At 39.0% G+C, this 17,882-nt stretch overlaps 1 protein-coding gene across 1 annotated transcript in view; it reads left to right on the plus strand.

Moving 5' to 3' along the window:
• Positions 1 to 17,882, plus strand: part of LOC110132250 (lysine-specific demethylase 6A-like) — a 156,186-nt gene that overhangs the window by 9,353 nt on the left and 128,951 nt on the right. Inside the window, exon 3 of the mRNA XM_020885462.2 lies at positions 13,224 to 13,332. Coding sequence (XP_020741121.2) covers positions 13,224 to 13,332 — 109 coding nt within the window. The remainder of the gene's footprint in view (positions 1 to 13,223; positions 13,333 to 17,882) is intronic.

Here is a 17,882-nt window from a genome sequence, read left to right on the forward strand (position 1 = left end):
TCAGCTTTGGTTGCTTTGGTATCGCATATTTTAGGACTTGCATATACATTCAGAACAGTTAGATTTTTGTGAGTATTGATCATTTTATCATGAAAGCTACCTCTTTGTCTTTATATTTATTTATTTTGCTTGGAATTAATGTAGTCACTAGACTCTTATATAGTTTCTGTTTGCATAGCTTTGCACTTCCCAGCCATTTGCTTGGATTCAGTGTGTGTCTTTTAAAAGACAGGCTGTAGTTTGCTCTTTAGCAAATCCAGCCTAGCATCTGTGACATTTATTTGGAATATATGTGCCATTCACATTTACTTCCAACTTAAGAATGCCTACTCCTTTATTTGCTGTCCCTGTCTCATTTTTAATATTTCTTCTTTGACTCTTTTTGTATAAAGTTCCTGTTACTTATTGTATGCTGTTTAATTCCTGTTTGTTTTTTTTTTCTTTCTTAGCTGTATGTTTTAAAAATTATTCAGGTAAAAGTCACATACTATATAATTTGCTGCTGTAATAGTTTAAAACTGTACGGTGCAGTGTTATTTGTACATTCAAGATGCGTGATTATACTATTATCTGATTTTGGGTATTGTCATCATCTCTAACCAAAAACCCCCAGGAATTACTACCTGGGACCATTCTCTGCCTATCGCTTAAAACATACAACATGTGGTCTTTTGTTTCTTATATATTTCAGTCATTATAAGGTTTTCAAAGTTTATTCATGCTCTATCATCTGTCAGTATTTTACTCCTGTCTGTGGCTGAATCATTATTCTACCTCCTGTGAAAAGCCAAATGTGGTTTGCTTATTCATTCATTCTTTGATGGATATTCAGTTATTTCCAGGTTTTTGCCTGTTATGAATAGTAGGTCTCCCTTATCCCTGGTTTTGCTTCTCTGGTTCCAGTTAACCACCTCTCCCTATCATGTGATCCAGCAGTATTAACTGGGGAATACATAGAAATAAACAGTTAAAGTCATGTGCTATTTTGAGTAGCATGATGAAATCTCTCACCCTTCTGCTACTGCCTGCCCAGAATGCGAACACTCTTGTCCAGCGTGTCCATGCTGTATATTTCTACCTGTCCCTTAGTCCTTAGTGATGTTCTCAGCAGATTGATTATCCTAGTAATTTTGTTCTAGTTACCCTTGTTATACTATCATGGCCACAAAGTAGTGATGTCAGCAGTTTATAAGTCAGGCACAGTAAGAAAATACCTAAACTGAAGTGAATGTTTTGTATTGGAAAAAAAGTGAGACAACTAGATAAAGTGAAGGATCATCATATAGTCCTGTTGTTTTTAAACATGGTTGCTCATTAGAAACACATCTGGAGCTTTGGGGAAAAAAAGCAATACCTGGGCATTTGTATTTTTGAAATATTCTAAAATAATTCTGATAGGCATCTGGATTTTGAAAAGGCGTTACAGGCTTTTGTTTACATGGACTCCTGTAATTTGAATGTTAGCCCATTTAATGTTATCCCAGAGGTCTCTGAGACTGTTCTCGATTCTTATCATTCTTCTTTCTTTATTCTGCTCCTTGGCAGTTACTTCTGTCATTCTGTCTTCCAGCTCACTTATCCGTTCTTCAGCCTCAGGTTTTCTGTTATTGATTTTTTTCTAGAGTATTTTTAATTTTAGTGACTGTGTTTATTCGTTATTTCTTAGTTTAACTTTGTTAAATATATTAGATGTTTCTTATTTTTTTATTCTATTTTTGATCTGTTGAAACTTCTTTATTACCATTATTCTAAATTCTTTCTCAAATACATTGCCTATTTCCTCTTCATTTATTTGGTCTTGTAGTTTTTTGTCTTGCTCTTTCATCTGTAAATTAATTTTTTGGATGGGTGGTACTGTGTTCCTGTCTCACGAGTTGTTTGGCCTGAGGTTACCAGCAGTAGAGTTTGTGGACCACTGGTTAGAGTTGGGTCTTGGTGTTGAAATATGTACCTATGGGAGATGTCACTCTGATTAATACCCTTGGGGCCTGAGGTTCTGTTATTCCAGAATTTCAGACTCAGCGCTCATCACTCAGGGGCTCAGATCTGGTCTCTGACCTTTGAAGCTGGTATATATATATATATATATATATGTGTGTGTATATATATATATATATATGAGGGAGCAGAATCATAATGAAGAGTAAAAAATAATAGAATAATTCTAGAAAACTAGCAAATAGTAGAAAAAAATAAGAATATGCATGAAACAGCTACTGGAAAGTATAATTGAACTCCACTAGTAAATAGTAAAAACACTGAAAAAAACCCAAAACACCAAAAGGCAGATAAAACTTAGGCTGTGAAGAGAGGCTTGGATGGGGATGGCTTAGATGGTGCAGGTGTTTACTTGGGAGTGGGGTTCTGACTCAGTACCCAAGCCTTCAGAGAGAATCCTGGTGTGGGGTAGGGGTCCAGGCCCCACCCACCAAGAGGGCCTCTGCAGTGCCTCTGGCTTTGGGGTATGAGAATATGGCCAGGCCCCCAGGAGGCTCCCCAGGTCCTGTATCGGGGAACATCAGAGCATTCTTCTCTCCTTCACATCTGGAGGAACTCCTCCCTGGGCAGCCTTGCTCTGTCTCCGCTCCCTTCTGTGCCTGCAGGACCTCTGTGGGCTGAAGGTGCCCTCGGAAGTGACTCTGGGGCCAGAGTAGGGTGGGGAGGGTACTGAAGGGTGGTGGGGGCCCCTGGAAGGAGGAGAGAACTGAAAGGTAAAGGGGGCTCCTGAATGGCAGAGAGCCAAGTCCAGAGATCAGACAGAGCCCATGGAAGGGGGCACATGTAGGACAGGGTCTTTGGAGGGAAGAGGAAAAGAGATAGTGGAGGGGGAACCTGGAGGGTAGAAGGGGGCTCCAGGGTAGCAGAGGCCTCAACCTGGAGGGAGGAATGGAAGGGACCCCTTGAGAGAAGGTACCCCTGGAGAGGGTCCTGGAGGGGAGCCTTGGAAGGTGGAGGGGGCCCCAAAGGTGGACGTGGTCCTGAAGGTGAAGGGCAAAGGGCTTGGCCTGAGCACCTTAGGAGGTTCCCCAAAGCCGAGTGGGGATAGGAAGGGGACAGTAGACAGTGCTTAATTCCATGAAGCCTTCAGGTGCCTCCCAAAGCCCAGCCATCCTTTTTCTTTCCTTCCCTCTCTCATTCACAGGCTCTACTGAGATGGTGGGATCCCTGAAGAGTGTAGGGTGCCCCAGAGGGAAGAAGGCTCCATCAGAGGGAGGAGAGGCCCCAGAGGCCAGAGGTCCAGGCCCTTGGGACCCAGAAGGCTCCCTAGGATCAAGTGGAGGCAGAACCCCAGGGGGTTCCCCAGTGGATCTTCCTGTCTCCTCAGAGATCCCTTCCCTTCCTGATGGAGCAAGTACTGCTATTCCTAGCACAATGGCTTCCAAATAGCTCTCCCCCTACAGCAGATCCGCAGTTGATGGTCTCCAGGCCTTGAGCTTTCTCCACACCCCTCTGTCTGGTACCTGGTTTTCTCTGGGGCTTCTCCCATCATCCTGTCCTCAGGAGGTCCCTGACCAGTGACTGGCAAGCATCCTAGGCATGGGGCAACGTGGACTCTGTGTATTCCTTTGCTGCCATCTGTGCTATTCGCTTCAACAATAAGCTTTTGATGTTCAGACTACCTTCATCTTGCTGCAGACTTCTATATAAACTGCTTCTTGGAAACAGTTCCCTCAGGGTTACTTGAGATGCTTTTTAAAAATTCCTACCAAATATAACTCAACTTTTAGGTTGTGACTATTTTCTTTAGGTTGACAGTTTTGGCAGCCATCATGAAGGGACCCAGAGCAGATTTCTTTCTTCTGTCTGAACTTTATGAGAAACCAGAGCCTTGGTACCAGTATATCCCCCTTGTGCCCATCCACCTCCTCAGGGAGTCCGGATAGATTTGAATGAGTCTTTCCTGGTTCTCAGATCTCCTGTATTGTAGATAATCCTAAGTTTTACTTGGTGGAGGGAAAATGTTATCTTGAAACTTGTTTCAAGAAGATGTATCTAGGTTGCTCACTTTTAATACTCAGTGGATTAATCTCTATTGGAAGGACTGGCAGTGTGCTGCTTGAGCAGTGTCCCCTCAGTGTAAAGGCACTGGGAAAACTGAGTTTGGATACTAGGTGGTTAGCCTCATATAGAGACTGGGAAGACTTTGCTTACTAAAAACACTGAGTAAAATGGTACTGAGTTGTTAAGGGGAAGCCTAGCCTGTTATTTTCCCTTGAATTGGCTACCTTACCCTGTCCAGTTCAGTTCAGTTCAGTTCAGTTGCTCAGTTGTGTCCGACTCTTTGCAACCCTGTGGACCACAGCACGCCAGGCCTCCCTATCCATCACCAACTCCCAGAGTTTACCCAAATTCATGTCCATTGAGTTGGTGAAGCCATGCAACTATCTCATCTTCTGTTGTCCCCTTCTCTTCTCGCCTTCAATCTTTCCCAGTATCAGGGTCCTTTCAAAAGAGTCATTCTTTGCATCAGATGGCCGAAGGATTGGAGTTTCAGCTTCAGCATCAGTCCTCCATCTTCATCATCAGATAGTAAACCTTAGTTATTTGAGCAGGCAACTTTAATGTATTCCAACTGTTTTGTAAACTAAGTTTATTTTACAATACCTGGTTCATATCTGATATTTTAGTAAAGTCATGTAATCTCTAGTTTGCCTGGGTATGTCTATGTGCACTTTATAAATCTGAGGTAATTCTAAAAGAAGGGGTTAGCTACATACTCCAGTATTCTTGGGCTTCTCTGGTAGCTCAGATGGTAAAGAATCTGCCTGCAATGCAGGAGACCTGGGTTTGATCCCTGGGTTGGGAAGATCCCCTGGAGAAGGGAAAGGCTACCCACTTCAGTATTCTGGCCTGGAGAATTCAGAGTTGGACATGACTGAGTGACTTTCAGTTTTACTTTCTGTTTCTAAACAGTACTCTCTAAATTTATAAAGAGTTCTATTTAATGTTAGTAAAAAGTGCTTAACATTTAAAATAGACCTTTCAAGATGACTTTCAGGCTCACATGAACTGGGAAATAGTCAATATTAAATTGATTCCTGATGTTAATCAGGAATTAATTTTGTTTAATTTTTTTAAGTTTGTTGATCTAATTAATATAACATTTTAAGTTTAATGTACCTATGTTTAATTAATAAGAACTTCTAACTATTTTGCGAGAAAGATAACTCAACATGATGAAACTTTAGATGCAAATGAAATAAGAACTTTGAGATAAAATCTTTAAAGTAGTTATATATTAGAAATGTATACTTAAAATATTTCTAGATATTTGGTTACTTAAAGTTCTAGAGCTGTGTTATTAAAAGTGATGGAAAGTTTATTAAGTACATGAAAGAGACCAAGATACCAGTTATTAATCCAAAAACCTAGAAGTATTTCTGACTATTAATGAAAATGTTTGATGTTATCCTGAGATGTTCTCTGTAAGAAGTCACATGATTTTAGAGATTATCACTGGTGTTTATTTTCACCAGTCTATAGAGTGCTAATGTAAAGATAGTTCATAATTGCTTACTTCTTAGCTTTACTAAAATTAAGGTTTTAAGAGTTGAGGACTCTAATTTAAACATGGAATTAAAAAGCTATGAGAAATGATACAGTAACTTTGCAGTATACAGTAAAAAATAGAATGTGTTTTCAGTAAAGAAGTTACGAGAAATGGAATTACATTTTATTGGTGAAGAAAGAAAAAAATGAGCTGGTTGATTTTTTTTGGAAGGAAAATGAAAAGCAGGCTGGATACAGAAAGTCATAAGAAATTGTGAAAAGAAACCCTGAGGAAAATGTTTTTTGCATAGTCAGGATTAACTCAGTTTAGGTTCAAGTTAATTAAATGGATTTTGTAATGTGAGCTACTGCAAGACTGGAATTCGATTTCTCTCTGTTAGAAGTGATACTTTTTGATAACAAACTGTGTTTCTAGACCATTATTTGAGGTATATTTGTTTTCCTTTTTTTATGACTTTGGTTAAATAATTGTTTCAGTTGCCTATGATCCTATTATGTTTTAAAGTCTTTTGCTATTTCTCTCTTTTTTTAAAAAACATTTATTTTTATTTATTTGGCTACATAGAGTCTTAGTTGTGGCATGTGGGATCTAGTTCCCTAACCAGGGATCGAACCCAGCCCCCCTGTATCAGGAGCGCAGAGTCTTAGCCACTGGACCACCAGGGAATTCCCGTCTTTTGCTATTTCTAACAGACTTTTGCAATACCAGAATGTAACCAAAGCTAAGAACAATACTGCATAGCAACCTAGAATGTTAGGTTCATGATTCAAGGTAAATTGGAAATGGTCAAACAGGAGATGGCAAAAGTGAACATCGACATTTTGGTTATCAGTGAATTAAAATGGACTGGAATGGGCACATTTAATTCTGACGACTGCCTTTATCTACTACTGTGGGCAAGAACCCCTTAGAAGAAATGGAGTAGCCCTCATAGTCAACAAAAGAGTCCAAAATGCAGTACTTGGGTGCAATCTCAAAAACAGCAGAATGATCTCTGTTCATTTCCAAGGCAAATCATTCAATATCACAGTAATCCATGTCTATGCCCCAACCACAGATGCTGAAGAAATGGAGTTGAACAGTCCTATAAAGACCTGTAAGACCTTCTAGAACTAATACCAAAAAAGATGTCCTTTTCATCATAAGGGACTGGAATGCAAAAGTAGGAAGTCAAGATACCTGGAGTAACAGGCAAGTTTGGCCATGGAGTACAAAATGAAGCAGGGAAGAAGCCAATAGAGTTTTGCCAAAAGAACACACTGGTCATGGCAAACACCCTCTACCACACAAGAAATGATTCTACACATGGACATTACCAGATGGTCAATACCGAAATCAGATTGATTATATTCTTTACAGCTAAAGATGGAGACGCTCTATACAGTCAGCACAAACAAGACCAGGAGCAGACTGTGGTTCAGATCATGGATGTCTTATTACCAAATTCAGACTTAAATTGAAGAAAGTTGGGAAAACCACTGGATCATTCAGGTATGACCTTAATCAAACCCCTTACGATTATAGAGTGTAGGTGAGAAACAGATTTCTGGGATTAGATATGATAGACTACCTGAAGAACTATGGATGGAGGTCCCTGACATTGTACAGGAGGCAGTGATCAAGACCATCCCCAGGAAAAAGAAATGCAAAAGGCAGAATGGTTGTCTGAGGAGGCCTTACAAACAGCTGAGAAAAGAAGAGAAACTAAAGGCAAAGGAGAAAAGAAAGATATACCATCTGAATGCAGAGTTCCAAAGAATAGCAAGGAGAGACAAGAAAGCCTTATTCAGTGATCAAGGCAAAGAAATAGAGGAAAACAACAGAATGGGAAAGACAAGAGATCTCTTCAAGGAAATCAGAGAAACTAAGGGAACATTCCACGCAAAGATGGGCACAAGGAAGGACAGAGACAGTATGGACCTAAGAGAAGCAGAAGATACTAAGAACAGGTGGCAAGAATACACAGAAGAGCTATACCAAAAAGATCTTCATATTCAGGTAACCACGATGGTGTGATCGTTCACCTAGACCCAGACAGCCTGGAATGAGAAGTCAAGTGGGCCTTAGGAGGCATCACTGTGAAAAAAGATAGTGGAGGTGATGGAATTCCACTTGAGCTATTTCAAATCCGGAAAGACGATGCTGTGAAAGTGCTGCACTCAATATGCCAGAAAATTTGGAAAACTTGGTAGTGGCCACAGGACGAGAAAAGGTCAGTTTTCATTCCAATCCCAAAGAAAGGCAATGCCAAAGAATGTTCAAACCACCGCACAATTGCACTCATCTCTCATGCTAGCAAAGAAATGCTCGAAATTCTCCAAGCCAGGCCTCAACAGCTCTCAACAGAACTCCAAGCCAGTTCTTCAGCTGAGAACTTCCAGCTTTTCAAGCGGGATTTAGAAAAGGCAGAGGAACCAGGGGTCAAATTGCCAACCTCCGCTGAATCATCAAAAAAGAAAGAGAGTCCCAGGAAAACATCTGTTTCTGCTTTATTGACTATGCCAAGGCCTTTGACTGTGTGGATCGCAACAAACTGTGGAAAATTCTTTCAGAGATGGGAATACCAGACCACCTGACCTGCCTCCTGGGAAATCTGTATGCTGATCAAGAAGCAACAGTTAGAAGCGGACATGGAACAGAAGACTGGTTCACAATTGGGGAAGGAGTATGTTAAGGATGTATATTGACACGCTTCTTATTTAACTTTTATGCAGAGTACATCATGTGAAATTCCCACCTGGATGAAGCACAAGCTGGAATCAAGTTTGCTAGGAGAAATGTCAATAACCTTAAATAGGCAGATGACACCACCCTTTTGGCAGAAAGTGAAGAAGAGCTAAAGAGCCTCTAACGAAGTGAAAGAGGAGAGTAAAAAAGCTGACTTAAACTCACCATTCAAAAATCTATGATCATGGCATCCAATACCATCACTTCATGGCAAAGAGATGTGGAAAAAATGGAGACAGTGACAGGCTTTATTGTCTTGGGTTTCAAAATCACTGCAGGAGGTGACTGCAGCAATGATATTAAAAGGCACTTGCTTCTTAGAAGAAAAGCTTTAAAAAACAGACAGCATATTAAAAAGCAGAGACATTACTTTGCCAACAAAGGTCTGTCTAACCAAAGCTATGGTTTTTCCAGTAGTCATGTATGGATGTGAGAGTTGGACTATAAAGAAAGCTGAGCGCCGAAGAATTGAGGCTTTTGAACTGTGGTGTTGGAAAAGACTCTTGAGAGTCCCTTGGACTGCAAGGAGATCCAACCAGTGTGTCCTAAAGGAGGTCAGTCCTGAATATTTATTTGAAACACTAATACTGAGCCTCTAAAATCACTGCAGATGGTGATTGCAGCCATGAAATGAAAAGACGCTTACTCCTGGAATGAAGGTTGTGACCAACTTAGACAGCATATTAAAAAGCAGAGACATTACTTTGCCAACAAAGGTCCGTCTGGTCAAGGCTATGGTTTTTCCACTGGTCGTGTATGGATGTGAGAGTTGTACTGTGAGGAAAGCTGAGTGCCGAAAAATTGATGCTTTTGAGCTGTGGTGTTGGAGAAGACTCTTGAGAGTCCCTTGGACTGCAAGGAGATCCAACCAGTCCATCCTAAAGGAGATCAGTCCTGGGTGTTCATTGGAAGGACTGATGCTGAAGCTGAAACTCCAATACTTTGGTCACCTCATGTGAAGAGTTGATTCATTGGAAAAGACCCTGATGCTTGCAGGGATTGAGGGCAGGAGGAGAAGTGGACGACAGAGAATGAGATGGCTGGATGGCATTACCGACTCGATGGGCATGAGTTTGAGTAAAATCCGGGGTTTGGTGATGGACAGGGAGGCCTGGCGTGCTGCGATTCATGGGGTCGCAAAGAGTCGGATACAACTGAGTGACTGAACTGAACTGAACTGAATGCTGAACCTGAAACCTCGATACTTTGGCCACCAGGTGCAAAGAATTGACTTCTTGGAAAAGATCCTGATGCTCGGAAAGATTGAAGGGAGGCAATAAAGGGGACAGCAGAAAATGAGATGGTTGGATGGTATCATTGATTGCATAGACACGAGTTTGAACAAACTGTGGGGTTTGGTGGTGGACAGGGAAGCCTGGCGTGCTGCATTCCATGTGGTCACAAAGAGTCTTACACAACTGAGAAAGTGCAATGAAATCTGGTATGGGTGCTTCAAAGAAACATGTGTGAGACATCTTAGATATAGTAAGCTACGTTTTTGGTATTTTAAATTTGGAAACATTGTCAGGATTAGAGAGGTAAACTTTAGATTGTAATGTATAGATAAGTATCATTAATATATTAATAGATACCGCAGAATTTCACATGAAATCCGTAATATGTGATATATAATGAAATAATGTTATAAAGTTATCAATCATAACTTTATCAAACTTTACCAGTCATATCAGCCATAATGTTATAAAGTTATCATAATTCAAGTTATAATGTTGAAATATTATGTTATAGAAATAGTTTCCTAATTGCATTGTCCTCAAATCTTTAGCCTATAATTTAAGCTTTGTCCTTTATAGAGTATTGTAATTTTACACTGCCTTTAGAAAATGATTTTCAAAAAGACTATAAAAAGAATTTTAAATGTGTGTTTCCGATAGCCTTTAGGTAATGCCACTGAATGTGGTAATAGTGACTATCTGTTAATGAAAAATCCTGATTACTTCATGTGGGTCAACAGGAATCCGTTAACATGGGCCTGAATGAACCGATAAATGATGTAACTTTGACGTCTGAAAACCGACAGTTAAAGCTATTTTTCAGTGAAGTTTTTTCTGTTATGCTGTGACCTACAATAAGTTGATAGAGTATGCCTTTGTAAACGAAGATGAAACATTTCCCTATTTTTCTGCCTGATCCTGCCAAAATCTGACTTATCCAGGTAACTTTCCTTTGGACTTGATGGTTCACTAGACTTGGATTCCTACTAGTTAACTAATTTTAATTTGTTTAACTAGTTTTCTTTGTATACTAGTTTATTTTATTTGTATACTGATTTAGTTTGTTCTCTTTTTCAAATTTTTTTTCATCTTTTTCTCTCTGCTGCTTTATAACTTTGTCAGTGTTATGAGCTACTTTATCTTATGACTGTTGTCCCTTGTCTCTTAAGATTGTTGGAGGTGTAACCCTCCCTCCAACAAATGTATTGGTGACCAGGTGACTTAAAGTTACTCATCAGAGTATACAATTAATAACTATATAGTAAGGGAAGAAGCAAGAAAAAAAAAAATCTCCTGGATTTTAATAGGTTAGAAGATGCAGGATCCAGAGAATTTTTGATTACTTACCAATGGGTCTAATCCAGAAGTTAACACCTGGAGTGACATAGAAATAGAATTTCTTATTTGTCTGATCTGGGAAGAACCTCCCAGCGCCATGGAACAAAAAGTGGTCATGAAATGTCCCCCAAATTGGCTCAATTTTTGATCACAGGGAGGGACTATGGTAAGGAGTATTTCCTTCCAAATCAATACACATGGATATCACAACCATTAGGGATTCTATCCTCCAAATGTTAATTTCTAAGAACAGGAAGAACAATGTGTGCTCATCAGCAGCCAGCCATGGGCTGCCATCACTTCCTACATGATAAAGGAGCCAAGGATGTGAATAATCAAATGATTAATAATCAATGATTACATAATAAATGATTTGATTATTATAAATAATCAAATGAGGGATGCTCGTCAGTGATTGACTTCAGTCAGCCCACACTCTCGTGTTTTCCTGTACATAAAAAAGGGCTAAATTCCTTAAGTTGAGACAGCTGGTTTTCCTTAGTTAAGAATAACCTTTTGATGTTCAAACTCCCTGCCCCTTGTTGCAAACTTCTGTTTAACCTGACTTCTCTCCCTGCTTCCTCAGAATAGTTTTCTCAGGGTTTCTTGAGATTTTGTCTCCTGGGCTTGAAGTCTTAAAAAGTCTCACAAAATAAAACTGAACTCTCATCTTCTAGGTTTTGACAATTTTTTAAGTTGACAGAGGCTTGAAATTTTGTATTTTCACTTTACGGTGACTTCTGGGACCTAGGAAAAAATTCAGATTTTTAATTGTTTTTAGTGATTTGAGGTCCTGAAAACCAAGTGGTATGGCCAAGAAGAAAAAGGAAAAAAAAGAAGATAGAGGGTAGTCGTTCTGGCTTATACATGGTTTGGCCTAAACTTTATGTAAATTAAAATATAGTAAAGGAATCTTGTCTTGAGAGTGTTACCATGAACACTGTAGGAAGGGAGCTATTTATTTCTGTTTTTAAACTTGACGTTCTTTATGTTAATGATTAAAGCAGATGTGCTTTGTGTGTTTGATAGTCATAGGTCAGGCTGTTTAATTCCCAACCAGGGATTGGCCCTGAATAATGGCAGTGGAAGTGTGGAAACGTAACCTCTGGATCATTATAGAACTCCCTCCCCATCCCCAGTATCTTAATATATGAATAAATTTTCCCACCATTCATGAAAACTCTGCAGAACATTGTTCTTTCTGCAGATACTCCAGAATACTGTTCTTTCTGATGTTTTAATAAAATCGTAATTTCATCTATCTGCAGACTTCTGAAAGTTTTTTTTTTTAAAGGAGATTCTTTAAGTGTTATCTTTTTCTCTGATAAAAGCATGAGAGATATCTTTGGTAGGGGGTGAGATAATATTTGAGTTAGTATGTTTGAAATAATGTGAGCAGCATTAGTAAGAAAATACATGATGTATTTGCCTGAAAAACTAAAGGAAGTTGTGTATGGTGCTCTAAAATGTAACATTTCTTTGCAAAAGTAGCTGAGATAGTAGCTATTGTTGAGCAGCTTTATCCAATAGAAATGTAGTAAAGCACAGATTTTTAATTCCTCGTGTGATTTTTAAATTTGATAACTGTATTAACTAGTAAAGAGGAACATGAAATTGAATAATATATCTAACTTAATGGTCAACATAAAATTGTTAGTAAATGTATCAGCCTGTTGTATGCAATCTTTGTAATCTGTTGTATAGTTTACAGTTATAGCACATCTCAATTTGGACTTGCCACATTTCAATTGTGGTTAATGGCTCCTGAAATTTCAGTAAAGTTCTTTCTCCTTGTGTTTATATGCAGGTAGTTCAGTTATGTGAACAAGGATTGAAGTTATAATTTAGATTGGAAACTAACAGTCATTAAAGGAACTTCTAAATCATCTTATTTGATAGGTCTTATTCTCCACTTTTCATCATATGGGAAAGCTTTGAATCATAAACAAAACTTGAATCATAAGTGATGGCTCTGCTAAGTAATTAGAAAGCTATTTCTTCTAATTTCTTTTGCTACAATATTTATTATTTATTTATTTGGTTGCACTGCGTCTTAGTTGTGGCATGCAGGAGCTTTTGTTAAGAAGCACGTGCTTTTCTAGTTGTGGCACACAGACTCCGTAGTTGCAGGGCATGTTATTAGTTGCTTCACAGCATGTGGAATCTTAGTTTCCCTACTAGGGGTTGAATCCTATCTCTGAGAATTGGCAGGTAGATTTTTAACCACTGGGACCATCAAGAAAGTCCCATTTTCTTCTAATTTCTGGAAATTTTGGTTTCAGAGTCTTGATGGAAATAACACTGACTGATTTCTTGAGTACTCTCCCATAGTATATAGCTATTCTCTCAGAAAGCATGCAATTAGGATTTTGTTTTTTTCTTGATACTTATTTATTATTTTTTTTTTCTAGGCTGTTCGCTGCTACGAATCTCTAATCTTAAAAGCTGAAGGAAAAGTGGAGTCTGATTTCTTTTGTCAGTTAGGTCACTTCAACCTCTTATTGGAAGATTATCCAAAAGGTAATCTTTTTTGTTTTTACAATTTCTGCTTCATTTGCAGCATAGAAAAATGAGATTGTTTTTACATTTTCTCAACATACTTAGAACTGTATTTTAGTTTCTTCTGAGCTCATAAAGGGGCTTCCCAGGTGGTGCTAGTGGTAAACAACCTGCTTACCAATGCACATCTCCTAGATGTGAGAGAGAGATGCACGTTTGATCCCTGGGTAGGTAATCAAACTTTGACCCCTTGGAGAAGGAAATGGCAATCCACTCCTGTATTTCTGCCTGGACAGTCCTGTGGACAGAGGAGCTTGGCAGGCTATAGTCCATAGGGTTGCAAGGAGTCAGACAAGACTAAAGTGACTTAGCTTGCACACATGCAAGTTCATAAACAAAACAAGCATTGAGAAAAAAAGTAGATAGAAATGTGAAGATTACACCTCATCACATTAGAAAAAGATGCTCTTTGATATTTTCATCTATACATGCAGATGGGAAACTTTATGAAAGAGTTACCCTGAAGTGTTTTCCAACACCATCAAATAATTTTCCAGTTCTCAGTATTGTCCTATAAATTTTAACTCAAATTTTGACACTATTTACTTAAAGATAGCATAGATCCCACAAGGAAAAAGATTTAGTCCCCCAAGATTGCCTTCTTCAGAAGTGAGTTTTATCTAGGTTGTCATGTATCTTCTTGATGATCCAGCTATTATACAGTTTCCCAAACCCACTTCTTGAGTTTGATTAATTTTTAGAATTACTCACAAAGCTCAGGGAAACATTAATTTATTATAAGGAATGTTGTAAAGGATGCAAACGAAAAGGAAAATGAGGAGGTACAGAGATGATATCTGAAAGTTTTCTAAGCTCAGGAACTTCTGTCCCTAAGGAATTGGGTTGAAATAATCAAATCTCACTTTCAGGAATTTATTGTAGCGCTTACTCTGCATCCTTTCTCCTCCCTACCCAGCCTCATCCTCAGAATTCCTAGGGTTTCCTTATAAGTCCTCTCGTTAGCATTAAGTGAACCAAAGGGAGCACTTAAGGAAAAAAAACACTTCACTCAGGGCTTTCCAAGTATTTTCGGAGCTGTCTATTATAAACAGAACTTACACAAAATATATTTTTTATTTTACAAGTGAAAATAACATTTCTCATTTTTGCTCTTGATTTTTAAAGTTTTTTACTTAAGTTAGAAAATGTTTGAAAATCTTACATTATCCATGACATGGTATGGTAACAATAGATCCCTTATCCCTGGATAAGGGGTAAAACCCACTCCAGTTGTCTTGGGCTTCACTTGTGTCTCAGCTGGTAAAAAATCTACCTGCAGTGCAGGAATGATAATCTGTTAAGTTCTGACTGGCACTGAAAAAAATGTACAACCTGAAAGTGTAGAGTTGTATTTTATTTGGTGGACAAAACTGAGTACTTAGGCCCAGGACACAGCACCTCAGATAACTCTATTGATTGTTCCACATATATTATAAGGTAGGGCCAGGTTACATAGAAATTTTTACAACAGAGACCAGGTATTCAGAGTATCAGAAGATTAATGGTATGATATTAGTTTCTCTTTCTGATTTATTTTGTTCAGTATGATGGTCTGTTGGTCCATGCTTATTGCTACAAATGGCATTTTCTTCTTTTTTATGGCTGGATAATATTCCGTTCCATATAAATATGTATATACACACCACATCTTTATTTATTTATCTGTCAGTGGACAGTTAGGGTGCTTCCACATTCTGGCTATTGTAAATAGTGTTGCATTGAACATTGGGATACATGTGTCTTTTTGGCCTGTCTTTTCAATATATATGCCTAGAATTGGTATTGCTGGATCATAGGATAAGTGGTTTTCTAGGGAAACACCATACTGTTTTTTATAATGGCTGCACCATCTTATATTCCCACCAACAGTGTATGAGGGTTCCCTTTTCTCTACATTCTCTCCATCATTTATTGTTTGTAACTTTTGATAATGGCCACTCTGACTGATGTGAGGTGATATCTCCCTGTAGTTTTGATTTCACTTCTGTGAAATGCTCATTAGTGATGATCATCATTTTATGTGTTTTTTGACCAAAATGATTACTGTTAAAGAAATTAAAAAATCTCAACAAATTCACTATTTTTCTGTTTGGAAAGATGCGAAGTCTGGGCTCATTGAAATCATATGCACTTTCATATGCTCTTCTACTATCTGGGGCTAGTTACAGTGCTTGTCATCATTAGTCCCTTCAGGGTGCCCTCTGGGGAGAGGAGTGGCCACAGTAGTTGACTATTTAATACCATCTGTTGACTGGTTAAATCCTGCCTTATCCAAAGTTCTGTCAGGGCTCAGCATCAAGGCAGCTGTAATGTGATGACTTGATGATGGCACCATCCTTTGTTTACTGCTTTGGTAGGTAGAATTTTTAGCTCATAGCACTTTAAGTAAAACATGATTTTCACTGATTTGTAATATTTTTCTTCTCAGAAATAGGTGAAGATAAATAACCTGAGGGTATCCTCTATATTTAAGATGAGTGCCAACTTCTAAATTGTGTGCATACTTTCTTGTTACTCAAGACATTTATTTAGTAAGTTAAAAGCACTTTGAAAAAAGCTTTGCCCTTCCTAAAAGCAACAACAGCAAATGCCTATACCAAATAAGAACTGTCTCAAGCAAGAATATGTTAACCTTTTTATAGTCATAAACAGCTTGATATATAGAGTAGGTAGACATTTTATGATTGTCTGCAAATGTGTTTAGTGGAAATAACAATTGGTTAAAGTAAGTTGTTAGTGGTATGATACATCAATGCTTTCGGTTCAGTTCAGTTCCTCAGTCATGTCCGACTTTTGCAACCCCATGGACTTCAGCATGCCAGGCTTCCCTGTCCATCACCATCTTATGGAGCTTGCTCAAACTCCTGTCCTTCAAGTCGGTGATGCCATCCAACCATCTCATCCTCTGTAGTCTCCTTCTCCTCCTGCCCTCAATCTTTCCCAGCCTCAGGGTGTTTTCCAGTGAGTCAGTTCTTCCCATCAGGTGGCCAAAGGATTGGAGTTTCAGTTTCAGCATCAGTCCTTAATGAACACCCAGGACTGATCTCCTTTAGGATGGAGTGGTTGGATCTCCTTGCAGTCCAGGCGACTCTCAAGAGTCCTTTCCAACACCACAGTTCAAAAGCCTCAATTCTTCGGCGCTCAGCTTTCTTTATAATAAAGTCCAACTCTCAGATCCATACATGACTACTGGAAAAACCATAGCTTTGGTTAGACAGACCTTTGTTGGCAACGTAATGTCTCTGCTTTTCAACATGCTGTCTGTTTTTTAAAGCTTTTCTTCTAAGAAGCAAGTGCCTTTTAATATCATTGCTGCAGTCACCTCCTGCAGTGATTTTGAAACCCAAGACAATAAAGCCTGTCACTGTCTCCATTTTTTCCACATCTCTTTGCCATGAAGTGATGGTATTGGATGCCATGATCATAGATTTTTGAATGGTGAGTTTAAGTCAGCTTTTTTACTCTCCTCTTTCACTTCGTTAGAGGCTCTTTAGCTCTTCTTCACTTTCTGCCAAAAGGGTGGTGTCATCTGCCTATTTAAGGTTATTGACATTTCTCCTAGCAAACTTGATTCCAGCTTGTGCTTCATCCAGGTGGGAATTTCACATGATGTACTCTGCATAAAAGTTAAATAAGAAGCGTGTCAATATACATCCTTAACATACTCCTTCCCCAATTGTGAACCAGTCTTCTGTTCCATGTCCGCTTCTAACTGTTGCTTCTTGATCTGCATACAGATTTCCCAGGAGGCAGGTCAGGTGGTCTGGTATTCCCATCTCTTTAAGAATTTTCCACAGTTTGTTGCGATCCACACAGTCAAAGGCCTTGGCATAGTCAATAAAGCAGAAACAGATGTTTTCCTGGGACTCTCTTTCTTTTTTGATGATTCAGCGGAGGTTGGCAATTTGACCCCTGGTTCCTCTGCCTTTTCTAAATCCCGCTTGAAAAGCTGGAAGTTCTCAGCTGAAGAACTGGCTTGGAGTTCTGTTGAGAGCTGTTGAGGCCTGGCTTGGAGAATTTTGAGCATTTCTTTGCTAGCATGAGAGATGAGTGCAATTGTGCGGTGGTTTGAACATTCTTTGGCATTGCCTTTCTTTGGGATTGGAATGAAAACTGACCTTTTCTCGTCCCGTGGCCACTACCAAGTTTTCCAAATTTTCTGGCATATTGAGTGCAGCACTTTCACAGCATCGTCTTTCCGGATTTGAAATAGCTCAAGTGGAATTCCATCACCTCCACTATCTTTTTTCACAGTGATGCCTCCTAAGGCCCACTTGACTTCTCATTCCAGGCTGTCTGGGTCTAGGTGAACGATCACACCATCGTGGTTACCTGAATATGAAGATCTTTTTGGTATAGCTCTTCTGTGTATTCTTGCCACCTGTTCTTAGTATCTTCTGCTTCTCTTAGGTCCATACTGTCTCTGTCCTTCCTTGTGCCCATCTTTGCGTGGAATGTTCCCTTAGTTTCTCTGATTTCCTTGAAGAGATCTCTTGTCTTTCCCATTCTGT

The sequence above is a fragment of the Odocoileus virginianus genome, unplaced genomic scaffold, assembly GCF_023699985.2.
Source record: "Odocoileus virginianus isolate 20LAN1187 ecotype Illinois unplaced genomic scaffold, Ovbor_1.2 Unplaced_Contig_32, whole genome shotgun sequence".
NCBI lineage: Eukaryota > Metazoa > Chordata > Mammalia > Artiodactyla > Cervidae > Odocoileus > Odocoileus virginianus.